Below are 15648 nucleotides of genomic sequence, written 5' to 3'. Positions count from 1 at the left end.
TTCTCTTGGCCTCAGTGTAACATGGCACAAAGTTAATTTGTAATTGTGTGGTGGGTATGAATTTCCATCTACAACCTCAGTTGAGCATAATAGATCACAATATTACATTTTCAAACAAGATGAGACTTGGGGAGGAAGACAAACCATAAGAGACTCTTAATCTCAGGAAACAAATAAAGGGTTGTTGGAGGGGAGAGTGGAGGGAGGGATGGGGTGACTGGGTGATGGACATTGGGGAGGGCATGTGCTATGGGGAGTGCTGTGAATTGTGTAAGCCTGATGATTCACAGACCTGTACCCTGAAACAAATAATACATTATATGTCAATTTAAAAAAGTCTAAAAAAAAAAAGAAGAAACAGGAAATGTGTTTAAAAAGGGGGGGGGAGGGGACACCTGGGTGGCTCAGTGGGTTAAGCCTCTGCCTTTGGCTCAGGTCATGATCCCAGGGTCCTGGGATCAAGCCCCACATCGGGCTCTCTGCTCAGCAAGGAGCCTGCTTCACTCCCTTTCTCTCTCTGCCTCTCTGCCTCTCTGCCTACTTGTGATCTCGCTCTCTCTGTGTCAAATGAATAAATAAAATCTTTTAAAAAAAAAAAGAACAACAAAAACAATATTATATTTTCTGCAGAACCATGTAACTCCCATTCTGAGTCTCCTTCACAAAACTAGTAAGAGATTCATTCTCTTCTCATAAAAGCTCAGGGAGGTTTTCAGGGAGGGCAATGGTTCTAGAATCTTATTCAAGCTAAATTATCAGAGTAGTCCTTCTGATCATAATTGTCAGTTCACAGGGTTGCCCCCAAGACCTCTACTGTCCAAGCCATTTGGTTCCTTCAAATCAGCAGTTCTGTTCATTTCATGCAAAATAAAGTTTGTCAAGGCTGAGTCCCAGCTCAGGGGATATAACTTCCCTATGTGACTCATACAGGAGGCCTTGTTGTCTCTGTCTCTCCCGGACTCAGTGGCTTCTAGCTCTTTCTTTCCTCTCTGGGACATCTTGCACGATCTCCTCGGGCTGCTTTGACTCCCTTAAAAATAGAAGCTCTTATCTTTAACAGCTTCTTCTTTTTAAGCCACAAAAATCATCAAGCCTGCTGTCCTGGCTTGCTCTATGCCTGAAATGAGAAGGGTTGTGGTAATTAAAGGAGAAGAACAAATACTGATTTATTTATCGACAATTTCTTGTGTTACCGCAATATTGCTTATGTATGTCACCTGTAGGAATTTTTAGCACCCACTCTGTGTGAGCATTGCACTAGGAACTCTGCATGCATCCTCCCCTCACACTCTGGCTTCACCAGGACCAGCCTTCCTCCATTTCTTATTATTATGTTCCCTCCTACCAGAGGGCCTTTGTACACCATCTTCCTTAGTGTCAAATCCATCCTTTACCACCCCCTTCTTTCCATTTCTTTCTTTTTTCTTTAATCATTTACCCCATGAAGCTTTTCAACAATTCCTCTCCAAATATTATCATAATTATGACATGTCCCTAATAAGCTTTATCTGTAGACTGGCTTATACTAGTAATTTATGATAAAGCTGTAATTTCTCAGTAGGATTGCTACTCTTCTCTAACTCTTATTTTATCAGGCTCAAAGTCATTGGGCTTGGACTGGAATGGAACATGAACTAAAGCTTCAGGTTAGGACAGAACTTAATGTAAACTTTTAACTTCCAGTAATGAAAAAAGAAAATAAATTTGCACACTTTTACTCTCTATAGCAAACCAGGATATATAATTCCAGAAATTTATGCTCAGATACATTCACACACATGTAACAATGATGTATGTACAAAGTTATTCATTGTAGACTTTTCAAAAGAGCAAAATTTTGAAAATAACCTAAATATTCACCAAGTATATATATACATATAAAGGCACAATGTAATGATGGCCAGATGTTAAAAAAAAATAGAACAAGGGTGACATGATCACTAAAAAGTATAAGGTAGTTTTTAATAATTAGGTCAATTTTTTAATGAAATAACAATGCATATAACATATAGCCATTTGTATAGAAAATGAAGAAAAAAACAAATAATAGCTGTATCTTCTTTGATAAGCATAAAACAGCTCTAAAAGGACATCCAAGAAATAATATGGTTGTTTATGTGAGGAAAATAGAGTGACAGTGGATAGATGTAGGAGCAAGTATGTTTATAAACATGTGAATATATTATCTATTCAAAATAAGTAAACAAATATTTTTAAATTTTTTTAAATAAAAACTAATGGATAATTCTTAAATTCCACAGCTGGACAAGATGAAATAATTTGAGTTAGATTTACGCACCCACCTGAAAAGACATAAAATATGTGAAACATAATGGGGCAGCTACAATATCAAGGGCAGAACACCATGAGAAGAGAGCTACAGATCTGTACCCCTTAAGTATTCAGCAGATTAATGGTAGGAGCATGTGTGTGAAGGAACAACCCAAGATTGGGGAAAGCAAAAAAGTAAAAATCATTCAAAGGAATTAGAAAGACTAGTGCCCAGAACAAACAAGTCTTGGAATAGTGTCTGTTCCCACCAGCCAGACTGAAAAACTTGATTTGTATCACATTCAGTAGAGTACACAGAAGGCCTAGAGTAGTGAATAATTTGCCCTAGATTAAGCATTACCACAGTCCTGCCTAATAAATTATAAGACCAAATCCCAAAAGAGTCAAACTATTTTCAAGTAATATAACTGCATTCCAGAACAAAACATTCAAAAGAATACCAAAATATCCAGCACCTCAAAATGTAAAACTTCTAGAAACTGATGAAAAAATTACCAGATATGCAAAGAATTACTTGTATATGACCCATAATGGGTAGATAATTCAGTTAAGGGAAACGAAGACCTAAGAGTAAACAGATAAGACTTTAGGACATCATAACTGTTCTACATATTCAGAAAGTTAAGCAGAGGGACATTTCAGTGCCTCAGTCAGTTAAGCATCTGCCTTCAGCTCAGGTCATGATCCAGGGTCCTGGGATCAAACCCCGTATCAGGCTCCCTGCTCAGCAGAGAGCCTGCTTCTCTCTCTCCCTCTGCTGCTTCCCCTGCTTGTGCTCTCACTTGCGCACGCTCTCTCTCTCTCTCTCTGTAAAGTAAATAAATAAAATCTCTTTTAAAAAGGAAGAAAGTTAAGCAGAGACATAAAAAAATAAAAAGAGCAAAATAAAATCGTAAAGGTAAAAAAAAAGGTGTCAGATTAAAAATGCTTTAGATGGGGTTATCAGCAGATTAGATGTTACCAAAAAAAAAAAAAAAGTAAACTGGAAGATAAAACATCCAAAATGAAACACAAAAAGAGAAGTTATGAAAACAAAGTGTATAATTCGAGTCTCTGGAAGATATGAACAAAAAGTAGAAACAAAAAGAATACTGGAAGAGGGGAACCTAGGTTGCTCAGTGGTTTAGGCATCTGCCTTCAGCTCAGATCATGGTCTGAGGGTCCTGGGATTAAGCCCTACATCAGGTTCCCTGCTTAGTGGGGAGCCTGCTTCTCTGTCTTCCTCTGTCATGCTCCCCACTGCTTGTACTCTTTCTCTCTCTCTGTCAAATAAATAAATAAAATCCTTTACTTAAAAATATACTGAAAGAAATAATGCCCAAGAATTGTCCAGATTTCATGAAAACTATATATATAGATCCAAGAAACTCAAGTAATCCCAAGCATAATTATACCAAGAAAATTATATAGCATGTGTCATGTTTTAAATAATATTTCAAATCCAATGACATAGAAAAGATCTCAAGAAGTCGGAGTGGTGGAGAAACTCAGTATGAACAGAAAAGCAAAGATAAAAATAACACATTTTCTATGGAAAACAATGCAAATGAGAAAGAGAGTAAGCAAAATCTTTAGAGGATTGAAAGAAAAAAGCTGTTAACCTATATTCTATAGTCAACTAAAGTGTCCTTAAAAATGTAGATGACAAGATGACTACGTCTTTAAAAATGTAGATAAATGCAAAAGATCAAAATTCCCACTACCAGAAATGGTAAAGGAAGTCCTCTAGTCAGAAAGATGGAAGGTTGGAAATCTGGGTCTACACAAAAGAATTAAGGAAACAAAAGTGGTGTTCATAATATAATTTCATATATGTGAAATTTTATTTTTAAATCTTTTTAAAGGATAATTGACTGCTTAAACAAAAATAATAATAATATAATCTGGGATGTATAACACATGGAACCATAAGACAACAAAGTACAAAGGTTGGAGGAAGGAAAATGAAAGCATTCTATCAAAAGGTTATTATAATATATGTGCAGTAGTACAATATACTGGAAGATAAACTATGATCAAAAATAAACATGTATGAGGGGTGCCTGGGTGGCTCAGTGGGTTAAAGCCCCTGCCTTCAGCTCAGGTCATGATCCCAGGGTCCTGGTATCAAGCCCCACATCAGGCTCTCTGCTCAGCTGGGAGTCTGCTTCCCTTTCTCTCTGCCTGTCTCTCTGCCTACTTGTGATCTCTGTCTGTCAAGTAAATAAAATGAAATCTAAAAAAAAAAAAAAAGTATTATATAAACCCTAAAGCAACCACTTAAATAAAAAACAAGGAGTCTTTGTTAAGTCAAAAAGGAAATTAAATGGAATCACGAGCAACATTCAGTGGAAAAAGATGGAAAAAGACCTGGGTGGGTTAGTCAGTTAAGCATCTCCCTTTGGCTCATGTCATGGTCCCAGGGTCCTGGGACTGAACCCCACATCCGGCTCCCTGCTCAGTGGGGAGTCTGCTCCTCCCTCTCCCCCACCTCATGACCACTCTTTTTCTCTCTCTCAAATAAATAAATAAAATATTTTTTTAAAAAATAAATAAAAGGGACAAATAAAAAAAAAAACAAGATGATAGATTAAGGTTTAACCACATGAATAATCATATTAAAAGTAAGTGATCTAAATAACCCAATTAAAAGGCAGAGATTGTAAATTAGCAACATGCAAGTATACGCTGCCAACAAGAAAACCACTTTAAAGACACAAATAGTTTTTAAAATAATGTAAAAAAATTAAAAAGTCATAAATATTAGTGTTTAAATAGTACATATCCAAAGAAAGCTGAAGTGGTAAACCAAAGAATATTACCAGAGATGTTAAAAGTCACTTCATAACAAGAATAAGGCTAATTCATCAAGAGTACATAAACATCCTAGACATTTATGTACTTATTAGCAGAGCTACAAAATGCATGAAGCAAAAACTCATAGAATAGCACAGAGAAATAAACAAATTCAGAATTATAGTCCTACATTACAATATCCCTCTCTCTAATTAATAGAACAAGGAAACTGAACATTAATAAATATAGAGGACTTGAATAGCACCATCAACCAAATTTATCTGATAAATATTTATAGACCACTCCACTTAAAAGTAACAGAATACACATTTTTATCAAGCGTAGACAAAACATTTACCAAGATAGGCCATATTCTGAGCCATTAAAAAGTCATAATAAATTTGAAAGGATTCAAGTCATAGGAAGTATATTTTCTGAGCACAGTGAAATTAAATTAGAATCAGTAACCAGAAAAATCTCGCCAAAAAAAAAAAAAAAAAATCCTAAATAGAGGCACCTGTGTGGTTCAGTAGGTTAAATGTCTGCCTTGACTCAGGACATAATCCCAGGATCCTGGGATTGACCCCTACTTCTGGCTCCCTTCTCAGCAGAGAGCCAGCTTCTTCCTCTCCCTCTGCTACTCCCCTTCTTTGTGTTTTCTCTCTCTGTCAAATAAATAAATAAAATCTTTTAAAAAAAAACTTTAAAAAATAAAATAATGAAAATAAATATAAATACAAAATATAAAGTAAATATAAATATAAAAATGAAAATAAATTAAAAATCCCTAAATATTTGGAAATTAAATTGCACATGTCTAAATACCTAATGGATCAAAGAAAGAAAACAAAAAAAGAAGTTAGGAAGTATTTTGAACATAATGAAAATGAGAACACTGCGTATCATTGCTTGTGGAATTCTGCTTAGGAAAGATTTATAGTACTAAATACCTATACTAGAAAAAAACCTCTTAAATCAATGATCTTGGCTTCTACCTTAAGTAATGAGAAAAAGAAGGGCTAATTAAACACAAAGTTAGTAGAAGATTAAAACAATAAAAACCAAAGAGAAATCAATGAACTATAAGTGAAAAGAACAGAGAAAAATCAATGAAACCAAAAGCTAGTTCTTTAAGCAGATCAATAAAATCAGTAAACCTCTAGCCAGACTGACAAGGAAAATGAGAGAAGTGACAGAAATATGCACAACATCATTAATCGTCATGGAACCACAAAATAAAACCACTCTGAGATACCATTATATCCCTATCATAATGACTAAACTTCAAAAGACTGCCCATATCAAATATTGATGAGAATGTGTAGCAGCTGGAACTCAAACACCACTACTGGGAATAAAAAATGGCACAACCACTTTGAAAAAGAGTTTGACCATTTCTTTGAAAATTAAGCATATACCCATCATATGATCTAGTCTTTCCATTCCTAGGCATTTCATCAAGAAAGAAATCAAAGCATATGTCCACACAAAGACTAGGAAACAAAATTCATATCAGCTTTGTTTATAATAGCTCAAAACTGGACACAATCCAAATGTCCACCAATAAGTGAGTGGATAATCAAACTGTGATATTGTCATTCAAATGGAATACTACTCAGCAATAAAAAAGGATGACCTATTAGTAAATGCAAAACATAGATGAAGCTAAAAATAATTATACTGAATAACAGAAACCAGACCTGGAAAAAGAAAACAAATCATATGATTTTTATATAGAATTCTGGAAACTCAAGCTACTATACAGTAACAGCAGATTAGTAACCTAGACAAAGGGAATGAGGTCAGAAGAGAGAGACTATAAGAAAACTTGGGGGGATGGCAAATATGTTCCTAGTCTTCAATATGGTGATACCTGCACAGTGGTATACCTACGTAAGTCAAGATTCATCAAATTGTATACTTAAAATATATGCAATCCATTGTATGTCAACTGTACCTCAATTAAGCTGTTTAAAAGATTAATGGACAAATATGAGGAAATAAATATATAAATGAAAAGTTGGCTCCTTACCAGTCATTCACATTAATCAAGATAGGAAACATTAATTTATTTGGAGCTTGGAAAAAAACATCAATGAAGATAAAAAGGATCCATTTGAATTCATTTTATTATATCTAAAACTAACCTAGAACACTACACAGTTTTTTTTCTTAAACTTCTTAGGAAAACAAGATACTGTATTTCCAACAAATTACATACAATATATATATATAAACAAAAAAATCAATATATGTCTTTCTCTTGCTACTATCTGTAATTTGAGATCTATGATAATTCTAGGTTTGAAATTTATTCGGCACAGCATAAATTTTAAGGCATTTTAGTCTCAGATTTTCCATGACCAAATGAGATTGCATTTGTATGACTTACAATCTTTCCATTTGTGGCTCAGTTTGAACAGAATCAAGAAGTTCTGATCCCTTAGGCCCAAGCTCTGAGGAAACAGGGGTTACCTATGGTAGTGTGTTCATGGGGGAGCTGCACCGAATCCATGTTTCAGTCCTAATTTGTTCCAGCTACAGTTGTAATTCGGCTCTGAAATTCAGTGTGTGGAAAATGGAAAAAGATTAGGCTGCGGGAGAGGGGGATAAAGTAGGTTACATTTGATTCTAGGATTTTTATTTCAAACAAAATAAAAAAAATGCCTAAGATACTTCAGGTTATTTTTTTAATCCTACTCACTTTCACAGGTGGTATAATAATCCCCTTTCCTGCCTTGCAATCTTTCCATCTACACAGAGTCTACGCATTAAAAAGTACTCTTAAATGGAAGTAATTAGACCAAGTACCATTTTAATATACAAAGTACTTGAAATATGTAACACACAAAGAAATCCAGGCTTATGTTGCTCAAGTGCCTCATAAAACATTACCCAGAGCAAGTCTTTAGTTGATCTGTAAATTGGCATGTCTATTATGTTTATAGATATTTGAAAATGTGTATCTTCAACCCTTAATGCCTTGTATTTTTATTTATAAATATCCTTTACTTCAAAAGTTTTTCAAAATGATGATAAAAACAATGTTGAAAATGTGTTTTTATAGATTTCTTTGTCTGCATAAACGCATTCTTTAATTTTTTTTATATCTGCCTTTAAGTAATCGTCTCTCCTTAACCCCCAAACACTGAAACAGATATAATGTCGCGGTAAAGAGCTCAAACGCTTAGAAATCAGAGGATCTGGTCCAGCTCCAGGACCACCACTAACTCCAGTCCACTGGTCCTTAACTCCCTCTGCCTGTTTCTTCAAACAGTACATAGGAATGATATTCCCAGGGTTGTAGTGAGGATGATTCAAAAGAACTGAGTAAAACTTTTAGCCAAGAGCCCAGCACATACTGAGGGCTCAAAAAAACCAGAGCTACCTTTAAACTACCTTTAAACAACAAAAATTTTAGGACAGGGTCCAATGATTATAAATTATCTCATTACACAGCAATGAAACTACAGTGTGTCCTAACAGGAATGGAATACTTGAAATCTATTATTTGACCAAATGGGATATTTCTTAGAAAGGCAGAGAAAGCCTAATAGGATAATATAATTACAGTGAAAAGGCCTAGCTTAAATTCCACCTTCGGCATTGTAATCTAAATAACCAATTCTGGTTGGTTATTTTTTTCTACTGACCTTCTCATGGTCTGTAAAATGGACATGACCTGTGTGTGGGAAGTTCTTGGTGAATCCGTACTGAGAGATGAAATCAAAGACACTGCCTGTAAGAGTGTTTTCTATACTTTCATCTGTCTGATAGTACAAGATTCCTTTCACTTAAGGAGAAGTCATAAAATTGAGTGACATCTCCCTAGATCAGTCACTAGCAGTCAAGTATTTCTCTCTAATGATAAATATATGCAGCAAGCGTGACTCTACTGGACATGAATCACATTAGAAACTGAAGTGTGAAGTTAAAAGTTCATGAGGATTCCAAGGGCAGCAAGAGACCCAATCAGAACCCTATACCCACCTACAGAAAACCAGTGCTGAAAAGCATCATAGTGTTGATCACTGACACTTATCTTGAGGTTTGCTTTTATTATTTTTTCCAAGCAAGTGTCCATAGTCCTTTAAAGATGATTTTGTCCATTTCACAGGTCTCCTGTTATGGCTGGAGGTCTCTTCGCCGTGGATCGAAAATGGTTTTGGGAGTTGGGTGGCTATGATCCAGGTTTAGAAATCTGGGGAGGAGAACAATATGAAATCTCTTTTAAGGTAAGTTACCGAGACCCTCTCCACGCAATGTCTATATAACTTTGATGACTCCCGTAGAGTTGTCATCATGCTGTGTCATGACCTATGTTGTAAGGTGACAACAAAAATAAATATGTCACCTTTCCAGGTAAGATTTTGGATTAGAGAAGCTGCTTCCTTCTGATGTTTCAGTGAGGTGTAGCCATGCCATAAAGAAAGGCATTAAAGAAATAACTCAAAATCCCATTTGCTGGCAGAAACCTTGGTGTGCCCACAAAGCTGTTGCTCCACAGACAAAACACTCCTTCCACAGCACTTAGAACATTTAGAGAAAAGAATGAAGACAAAAGAAATTGGGTTACTGGAGTTTTCACCTTTTGTATTTATTTTTGAAATAATGGTTCAAATTTTTATCATAACCAGTTATTCCAAAATTTTAATAACAGAAGAGTAACAAAATATGAATAACAAATTAAGGCTATTTTTCAGATAATTCCACAATATGTGAATTTTTTACCTCTTTTCATCTGAAGTTGCCCAGGTCTCTACTTGCTTTAATCATAAATACTCAGCAAAATTATGCACTTTATTACATATATGTACATACATAGGATAGAATACAAATTTCAGGGTTTATGAATGAAAGGAATTCATCAACATGTGAAGACCAGACAAGCAAAGCAAAATAAACTGTGTGAATGGTTTTAGTCCAAACCTCCAAGATGATTTTTTTTGAAAAGGCAGTCTCTGAAGGAAAAGAAATTCATTCTCTTTTTCTCTTTATTATTGTCATTATTTATACAGAAGATGGATTGATGTCATAAGATTTATCATAAGAAATCTCTTACTAAATAAATCATTTCTTCCTAATTACTTCCATTATAAAATCAAACCAATTCTTGCTGAGGAAAAAAAGATGTATCCTGAATACAGTAACAATCAAACTTAAGGATCCAACTAAACTCTTCGAATTTATGCATAGAAAGAAAATGATAAAGCTGATCTTCATAAAACCCTAACAGTTATATTCAATATGTTGACAAAAATGTTATGTTGTCCTCACAGTGTCAAAAATGAATATCTTTAAGGAAAAACTCAGGAGGCATGATTGCAGGCTTCGGGCCATCTAGAAGCCTCCATCTCACTCTGCAGGCAGTAGTCCTTGAAATACCATTTAGTAAATTCATGCTCTTTTCACCATCATTCAAACACATCTAATCTCACATCTAAAGTACTTCTTTAGAAACTTTTTGTGGATATGTGGTTTTTAAATCCTTAAATTTAACAATTTTGTTCGCTTGTTTCTCTGTGATAGTAATAGCTTCACATTTATCACAATGTATACAACAGAAGATAGTTTAATCGTAGTAACAATGACAAAACTACATTACTTACTGGTATGAGCTAAAGACCTTATATAGATTATCTAATTTAAAGACATGATTCTAAGAGATAGGGATTATTCCATTTTATAAGTGAATATACTGAGACTTAATATTTTAAAGACTCTACATTAAAAATTGTTTTAAACTTTAAAGATTATGTAAATTATTTAATGCTGTTTTGGGGATTAAAAAAAATGCTCTATTTCTGCTTAACTGCAGAGAATACAGAACTAATACTACCACTACCATTCTAGAGCTCATTGTGAACACTTTGATCTCTACATAAAATTTCCTCTCATTGAGAAGGCAAGGATCTTCCTTGCAGCCAATAACAGAAGAGAAAACTCTGGCAAAATAACACTGATTATCAAACATGGTTCAAAGCTAGGGGCAAAGTTTGCAATAAATGCCTTCAAATGGGAAAAACCGAGAATAAGCTTTGACCCCAGCATTAAGGGGGGAAAATGACATTGCTATATCTTCAGAACTCAAGAAATCCTTTTTACTTTTCGCTGTTCAAGATTTTTTTCTCTTAAATACTGTTAATTCACAGGTTCCTTTTTATTTTATTATTTGACAATGAGAAAGTGAGAGAGAGCATGACAGGGGAGAAGGTCAGAGGGAGAAGCAGACTCCCCAGTGTGGGACTTGATCCCAGGACTCCAAGATCATGACCTGAGCTGAAGGCAGTTCCTTAACCAACTGAGCTACCCAGGCACCCAGATTCCTTAAGTTTAAAATGTTATTAAGAACATTTCTATTAAGTGGGAGACACCTGGCTTTGAATAAGGAGCTGGATGACGGATAAAATTGCTATGGAAAGTCTGGAGGACTTGCCCAATATACATTTGCATTCTAAATCACAAAAGCATTTCTTAAACAAACATAGACGTACATCTCTCATTTCTGTGTCACTTGTAGTTATCACACCTCTTCTGGGTGACCTGAGATTTTATTATCCCATTTCCTATTTTTCAGTTACCTGTCATTCTGAAGGATATAATTGGAATACAGCCCTGTCGTCTTTGTCTAGAAACCATGGCAACAGCGCTGGAAGTTCAGGACTAAATTACCCCAGGTTGTTTGGTTGGAATGACAGATTCTTTGGCAACAGCTCTTTCTTACAGGGTCCCATTTCAGACATATCCCTTCATTCTTCTTGCTATTGTGTGATGACCTTGGGGTTCCTGTCCCTCCCTATTAGTATTTCTAACATGACGGGACAAACTTAAACAGGCTTTGGTAGAATTTGCATTGAAGCAAGAAGAATTTTCTCCGTGTAAAAGGAATCAAGAGAATTGTACACACTTCATTCTGTGAAATGGTATTAAAAAGAAAAGAAAAATCAAACATCTGCATTCTGGGACATAGTCCATAAATGATGATTAATTTTCAGGGCAAAGAACTGTAAGAGATACACTAGCTGGCACTTGAGATTCAGGAAATATGTATGGATAACCAAGAGTTTACAAGTCTAATTCCACCATAATACATAATATAGACATTGTTTTAAGTGTTGAACTTAAAAACTCCAGTTCAAAAGAATTCTGTCTATGGTCGGTTATCAGGCATCGTTCCTTGCTGTTTACTCTTTAATCAGAGAATCATTTTACCACAGTTTATGACAAGGTTCCATCTCTAAATAAACTATTTCTGGAAAATTCTGCTTTACATTAAGGGCTTAGTTTTTGGTCAAACATTTTTTGGTTAAGAGTGCTCCTCAATTTCTTTTTTCTCTGTAAATCTCTTTCCTTTTTCTAACATCTGACTAGATGAGTAGATTTTGTGCCATAACATAAAAGCCAATACAAGTGTAATTTTCAGGAAGCAGTTGAGGGAAAGAGCTCTCTAGAGAAATGATCTGTGTGCCCAATCTTCACTCTCTTTCAGTATGAATCTGAACTCCTACATGACCAAAATTACCCAGCTACATTTCAAATGTCTCTGGCTTAGCCAGCTGCTAGGGAGGAGAAAGCAGCATTCAGTCAGTCATTCAACAAGCTTTTATTGAGCATTTAATTTATTCCAGGCCTTGTTCCAGGTACTCAGTTTGGAATGGCACCTGGAAACAAAGAGGAACCCAAAACAGACTGCATAGTGTGGCATAAAAGAGATAACCCACACCCTTACATCTTGTCCACCATTTAACTTATTGAAATAATTAAACAGTTATGAGTCTCTGAGTTTTCTGAGCGCCTTTTTACATCCATTCCCCAAAAATAAAATTCCAAATGTTAGCATTTTCAAAAGATCTGTCCTTCAATGGCAGAAGACTCTTTCTGGAAAATAAAAATGAGCAATACAGACTAATCAGGCACCCACAAGAAATTTAGGAGGAAGCCCAGGGACCTCATCTCATCACACTCTCTGGCACGAGATATAAAGCTTAGACCCAGGTAGAAGAACATTAACTTTGGTCTGTGCTGCCCTTTTCTACCCTTAGAAGCTTACCAACATGGTTCCTCATTGATTCAGCATTTCTTGGGCCATCTGTGGTCAGGAAAGGGCCCTTGACCACTAGCTTCAGCTGTGCAGAAACATGCCAGGTGAGATGATCGTGGCTATCCTATGTTCTAGAATGAATCTAACAAACCTGGGAGCCCCTAAGCCTATTTCAAAACCACTCTGGAAGGAGTAACACACTACCCAGTCACCTTTGTTCTGTGCGGCCATCCTTCCCATGTGTTGAGTTTAAGATCCAGACATGTGAGGATATTTTGCATCTCACAACCTTTCAGTTCTATCCAGTCATTAATTCACTCAACAGACACTTATTTATTAATTACAATGTGCCAACTCTGGGCTAAGCTCTTGAGATGCAAAGATAAACGTGAGAAGATTCTCGCTTTGGTGGAGTTCACCTTCCAGTGGCAGCCAAGAGAGTCAATTCACTGCAATTACTCATCGTTAGTATTGTTTGGAATATATTTTATTTCCATATCACAGTAATAACTCAGGACATACGCAGTAACCTGTTTGCTAACCTCCCTTGCTGAATTCTTTCTCCTCTTTCAACCTATATCCACATTCATTTATTCCCTGAGTTGCTTTATTTTCCTCTCTAAAAATTCAACTCCTCCTAATTACCAACAAATCAAATGAAGGTACTGAATCAGAAACCATGCGACTTTGCATCAATTATCTGCTTCACCTCTCTGAATCTACACAGCAAACCAGCTTCGTGTTTTTCTGTTCTTTCCAGAGATAGAAACTCATACTTCTATTTCTATTCCTGTTTATTGCAGAGATTTTAACTAACCAGTCAGACTTTGTTCCTGAGAAATTTGTTTATTCCCTTTACAAATATTAATCAACAACCTTCACCGTGAGTCTGTGCATCACGCAAGTTAGACTCTGCAGGAATAAGGCCAAAAGGAAGTACAGGAGAAGTCCTTGGATCAAGTACAACTGAGATGAGTATTTTATACATTAAAAATAAACATCAGTTTATCAGGCAGGAAAGCACAAAAAGCTGCATTAAAAATTCCCTCTAAAGTAAAAGATATAAATATACATTTATTTACCACCCTTCTAATGCATGAGAGGCTGTAGCTTTTCCTTCTGCATGTGGGTCCATAGATTGGAGTAAAAGCAGAGGTGCAAGAACCGTACCCATCCTGCATTTGCTGTGAGTTTCAGTCTGGTTTCCTTTCAGTGGAATGAGAACGTAAAAACACTTGGAAACTGTCCTAATATGGCAACAGAATATTTTAAATTTTTTCATGATTTTGCTCAATCTTTTACTGTTACTCGGTCCATACCTAATTTGACAACAAATTTTTTTAAATAACGACTCAATCCTCCCAAACTCCTCAAATTCATTTTGGCACGAACAATAATTCTTTCTGTTTTCATAGCCAGAGTTCATCAGTTTAAGTGGTATTTAATTAAATTACATAATTTACAATTTTTTGGAGCTAGCATAATTACATTTGGGAACAAAGGCATTCGAGGTAAGCATGTAACTTTACTACTGGGAGCAACAGAGTCCAGGTGTCTTCACTGTAACCTATATTTAGTTCAGGTTTGCCATAGTATGAACACCATTCAGTACCCTTGCAGAAGGCACAAAGTGATGGTTAATACATTGAATTGACTGAACAGAGATTCAGTCCTTGCTGTCAGAAACTTTCAATCTAATAAGAAAAAAGCTCATGCAGCAAAGGCTGGGTGTTGCTACCTGTGGGCAGAGGTGACTTGCTGACTTATTCAGCTCAGGTCTGAGTGGAGGTTCTTCTTTCTAGTGCTCACCCGCACCAGGTGCCCCAGTGTCCTGACCTAAAGATGACCAGTGTCTTACAGTGATGAGTTCTTGCCCTCTGCACCCTGCTCCTACAGACCAGTGCCCTCTCTTGTTTTTTCTTGTCATTTCCTTTCCTTCCCCCAAACCCAGTCCCATGTAGTCTCTCTAAAGTGCCCCCCCAAAAAAAAATTAGTCCTAAAATAGGCCTCTGGGGTTTCTTTGAATCTTTGTTTCTACTTTGGTGTGGCTAGAGAAGAAAATGCTCCTGGAGTGAAAAGAGAAAATGCAAAACACATTGAGCATTGAGTACAAAACAAGTACTTCAAGTTATAATCCTGCCACACACAAATAAATACATACATTTTAAAGTAAATACAATATGTCTGAGATTTTAAAAGACAGCACCCTGGGTGTTTGGAGAGGGTGGTTTTAATCTCTTTGTGACCTGTAAAATCTTTACATGGCGCTACCTGTGCTGCAAAATTCTGGGCATTCTATTCTTCCTGTGGTGACCGTAACTAGTACTTCATTCCTTAACAAGAAAAAGTAATGAGTTAACACTTATAGGTCATTGAATTTATTCCTTATGGTATTCAACACTAATGAAAAGTAAAAATAAAAGTTTTGTTTCATAATTGCAAAAATAGGCCATTGCCTAGTTAATACCAAAGCAAGGATTAGAATTCGGGTTTGCTCTCAAAACCATTAGCCTAATTTCTCCTAGTTAGAAAAATAAAAG

General features: G+C 35.8%; 1 protein-coding gene across 1 annotated transcript in view; it reads left to right on the top strand.

Moving 5' to 3' along the window:
• The window catches only part of GALNTL6 (polypeptide N-acetylgalactosaminyltransferase like 6), a 1226826-nt gene that overhangs the window by 1096042 nt on the left and 115136 nt on the right, over positions 1-15648 (top strand). The window contains exon 8 of the mRNA XM_044225096.1: positions 9185-9302. Coding sequence (XP_044081031.1) covers positions 9185-9302 — 118 coding nt within the window. The remainder of the gene's footprint in view (positions 1-9184; positions 9303-15648) is intronic.

This window comes from Neovison vison, chromosome 11 (assembly GCF_020171115.1).
Source record: "Neovison vison isolate M4711 chromosome 11, ASM_NN_V1, whole genome shotgun sequence".
NCBI classification, from domain to species: Eukaryota; Metazoa; Chordata; class Mammalia; order Carnivora; family Mustelidae; genus Neogale; species Neogale vison.
This window is presented reverse-complemented; position numbering and strand designations above follow the sequence as displayed.